The following is a 4,061-nucleotide window of genomic DNA, read 5'->3' as shown; positions in this document are numbered from 1 at the left end:
ACTTGGTGGGACCAAATGGACGACAAATTCTTCCTAAGAGTTTTAAGTTGCTGCATGCACAAGACTAGATTGGAACGAGGACGTTCAACTTATAGATCTCTTTTGTTGTTGTTTGAGTTAACGGATCAAATTACATTTGCAACTTTAAGGACGTTGGTGACCCTGAACTTTCACTTAAAGGTGAAGATGTTGGTTATCACCTGGAGTCATTTTCAAACATCCTAAAAATTATCATCTTCTCTTAAAACAAAATTGACATCTAACAATCGTCGTGGTTATGTGTTTTATTATTGTGTTTTTGTTTGGTACAATATGCATATATTTGTGTTTCTCTTCTTTCTTTTTTTCTTTAAACAAAAAAAGTCATAAAATTTAATATCATTATCATATTTTATAGATGATACATTATTCATACATGTTGTATCAACCATTATTCATAAACTATACATTATATATCCATAATTTTGACACTCTCTGTGTTTCTTATTTCTACACAGTGAAGTATTTTTTTTTTTTACAAAAATGTTCTACTCTATGAAGTTTTTGTGTGTGTACACACAGTGGCGGATATTGACTAATTTTTTAGGGGAGCCAAATATTCATAATATATAGCCTTAGGAGCGACAGTTTGAATCCTGGCATTTGCTTTTTGTGAATAAAAAAATAAAAATGCATTAGAAATACAGAAAAAGGAAGCAGAGGGACTCAAACTCACTCACAATACCAACAGCCTTCAATTTCCGCTACGACACATGCCAAATATATGAAGAATTATGCCTAATAAGTATTTATAAGATAGATTATGAATTAAAGTGATAGCAATTAGTTGACTTAAAATAAAACACAGAGACCATGTAGAATAATCAAATCAGTTGTGCTATATGGTGCGACAAGCACCACACGAATTACACGAGAGAATGGCTGACCCCACCATCCAATTTCCTTTTTATATTATTTTTTTGATATTAACATTAAAATGAATAAATAAACAAATATATGGCAGAGACAATCACGACACACACTTTCTTCTCCATAACCTTATGTTCTGATTTTGTTCAACAACACAAACTCACCGTTACCAACATTCACCGCCGTTTTCAAACTTCCTTCTCCATAACCTTGTTGTCTCTGTTCCGCAATTGTTGTCGTCATTCTCGTTGTGGTTGTCATCGCACTACTATCTCTGCATATCAACCTGCTACTGCCTCTGTTTATCAGCATTGCTACTCTAGCCTCAACCATCAATTGAAATATGATTTTCCCTAATTTAGCATCCAGTTCAAGAGACAATAGTAAGTCTATGATCTATTTATTTATTGTTTTAGAATTAACTCTGTTGCCTTTACTTTTAATTACGTTGATTAATTTAAGTTTCTTTTTTTAAAAATTTGTTGTATTAGTGGAGAAAAGATTTACATCTTGTGAAGAAGAAGAAGAGAGTAATCACATAAATGAAAATTGTCAGTTTAATTTAACAGAAAATGAAGATGATGAACCTAAGGTTGGCATGAAATTTAATTCTACAGAAGAAGTTGACAAATATTACAAGAATTATGCTAGATGTATAGGTTTTGGAGTTAGCAAAATCAGTACAAAAAATGGAGATGATGGAAAAAAGTATTTTACTCTAGGGTGTAACCGTGCAAGAAGCTATGCGAGTAAGTCCAAAAATATTTTAAAGCCAAATCCTAGCATGAAAACACACTGTATGGCTAGAATAAATGTATGTGTGTCTTCAGATGGAACAATTGCTATTTCTAAGGTTGCTCTTGAGCATAATCATGACTTAATAAGTCCAAGCAAATCAAGATATTTTAGATGCAACAAGAATATAGACCCTAGTATAAAAAGGAGATTGGAGGTTAATGACCAAGCTGGGATTAATGTAAGTAGAAATTTTCGGTCTATGGTTGTTGAAGCAAGTGGATATGATAACCTTACATTCGGGGAAAAAGATGCTAGAAACTACATAGACAAAGTGAGGCGGCTTCGACTTGGGACAGGAGATGCTGAAGCCATTCAAAATTATTTTGTTAGAATGCAAAGAAGAAATAGTGAATTTTATTATGTAATGGATGTGGATGACACAAGTCGTTTACGAAATGTTTTTTGGGCAGATGCGAGATGCAGGGCTGCTTATGAGTATTTTGGTGAAGTAATAACCTTTGACACCACTTACTTAACAAATAAATATGACATGCCTTTTGCTCCTTTTGTTGGAGTAAATCATCATGGTCAGTCAATTCTGTTAGGTTGCGCCCTATTGTCGAAGGAGGATTCTATAACTTTTTCTTGGTTGTTCACTACTTGGTTAGAATGTATGCGTGGGCGTGCACCACAAGCCATAATTACTGACCAAGATAGAGCAATGAAAAATGCAGTTGAGGACGTCTTCCCAAAAGCTCGCCATCGGTGGTGCTTGTGGCATATAATGAAAAAGGTTCCAGAAAAATTGAGTAGACTCTCTAACTATGAGTCTATCAAAATACTTTTGCATGATGCGGTGTATGATTCTTTGAGCATAAGTGATTTCATGGAGAAGTGGGAAAAAATGATTGAATGTTATGAACTTCATGATAATGAATGGTTGAAAGGGTTGTTTGATGAGCGTCATCGTTGGGTTCCTGTGTATGTGAGAGACACATTTTGGGCTGGAATGTCAACTACACAACGAAGTGAAAGTATGAACGCATTTTTTGATGGATATGTGAACTCAAAGACATCATTGAAGCAATTTGTTGAACAATATGATAATGCATTGAAAGATAAAATTGAAAAGGAAAATATGGCTGATTTTAGTTCATTCAATAGAATTATTGCTTGTATAAGTCATTTTGGATTTGAATCTCAATTTCAAAAGGCATATACCAACGCAAAATTCAAAGAGTTTCAAGTAGAAGTGGCTTCTATGATGTACTGCCATGCTTTCTTTGAGAGAATAGAGGCTATGAACTTAACATACTGTGTTACAGAAAGTAAAAAGGTATTTGATGAAGTTAAAGACATAATGTTCAAGGTATTCTTCAATGAGAAAGACTTTGAAATACGATGTACATGCTGTTTATTTGAGTTTAAGGGTATTTTATGTAGACATATCCTTTGTGTTCTTAAGCTCACAGCTAAAACAGAGTCAGTGCCCTCTTGTTATATATTGCCGAGATGGAGGAAGGATATTAAGCGAAGATACACACTTATTAAAAGTGGTTTTGATCAATTATCCGAAAATGAAGAGTTGCAGCGTGTAGCTAAAGCTTGCGATGCCTTTTACGAAGTTGCTTCTTCATGTATCCATACTGAAAAAGATTTATCGAAAGTAATGGATAGAATAGAGAACTTAAAACTGGAGATGACATGTCAAGAAAGTTTTTCAGAGATCACTGAAGGAGATAACTTAGTTCAGAATCAGATGACTAAAATTCTTGATCCTGCAGTGACTCGAAGTAAAGGGCGTCCTCCTTCAAAAAGGAAGGCTTCTAAAGTTGATCAAAGTGTGAAAAGGAAGCTTGCTGGAAAGAAAGGACAAAAAAGCAACAAAAAAAATAACACTTATCAAAGTCAAGAAGAGGTAATCTTGAAATTTTCAAGTTTATTTTATCTCATTTACAAGTAACAAAATGTATGTCTAATTTATTTATTTTTATGTAGGGGCCTAGTATATCTAAAGTTCAAGAAAATCAAGAGTTCTCTATATCTCAGACCATTGATCTTGATGTGATCGACACACAAGAGAGCATTCATGTAAAACAAATGTTAGCTCCCTTCAATCCAAATCAAAAATATCTTGATGTTGATAAGGTGAATATAGATATCAACACTCTTCAATTTTATTTACACATATAAATCTATAATATGAAAATAACTCATTCAAAATATATTGGTTTTAGGTTCCATATTATTCTCAAAGCATAAACCACGATGTTTCATATTTAGAGCTTTTACAGGTATTGATTTATGATTTGTTTTGGTAATATAGTCAAATTTCAACATAAGTCACTAATTATTTCATTCATGTGTGCTTTTTGCAGGCACAACACCATATAAATGATCATCCATCATCATGA

At 33.3% G+C, this 4,061-nt stretch overlaps 1 protein-coding gene across 1 annotated transcript; it reads left to right on the top strand.

The window, feature by feature from the left end:
- Nucleotides 1-1,708: 1,708 nt before the first annotated feature.
- On the top strand, nt 1,709-4,061 carry LOC112420980 (protein FAR-RED IMPAIRED RESPONSE 1-like). The gene is made up of 4 exons (XM_024780841.2): nt 1,709-3,565; nt 3,646-3,795; nt 3,885-3,941; nt 4,026-4,061. The coding sequence occupies exons 1-4, from the start codon at nt 1,709-1,711 to the stop codon at nt 4,059-4,061; spliced, it is 2,100 nt and encodes a 699-aa protein (XP_024636609.2).

The sequence above is a fragment of the Medicago truncatula genome, chromosome 4 (genome assembly GCF_003473485.1).
Source record: "Medicago truncatula cultivar Jemalong A17 chromosome 4, MtrunA17r5.0-ANR, whole genome shotgun sequence".
In the NCBI taxonomy this organism is placed as follows: domain Eukaryota; kingdom Viridiplantae; phylum Streptophyta; class Magnoliopsida; order Fabales; family Fabaceae; genus Medicago; species Medicago truncatula.
Note: the sequence above shows the minus strand (reverse complement) of the source record. Positions and strands in the feature narration are given on the sequence as shown.

What these genes read in the sequence shown, in the direction of transcription:
- LOC112420980 (XM_024780841.2), top strand. Translation starts at nt 1,709, where the DNA reads ATGGCTAGAATAAATGTATGTGTGTCTTCAGATGGAACAATTGCTATT. An exon ending in CTTATCAAAGTCAAGAAGAG is followed by an intron (nt 3,566 to 3,645) that starts GTAATCTTGAAA and finishes ATTTTTATGTAG; the next exon opens with GGGCCTAGTATATCTAAAGT. An exon ending in AATATCTTGATGTTGATAAG is followed by an intron (nt 3,796 to 3,884) that starts GTGAATATAGAT and finishes TATTGGTTTTAG; the next exon opens with GTTCCATATTATTCTCAAAG.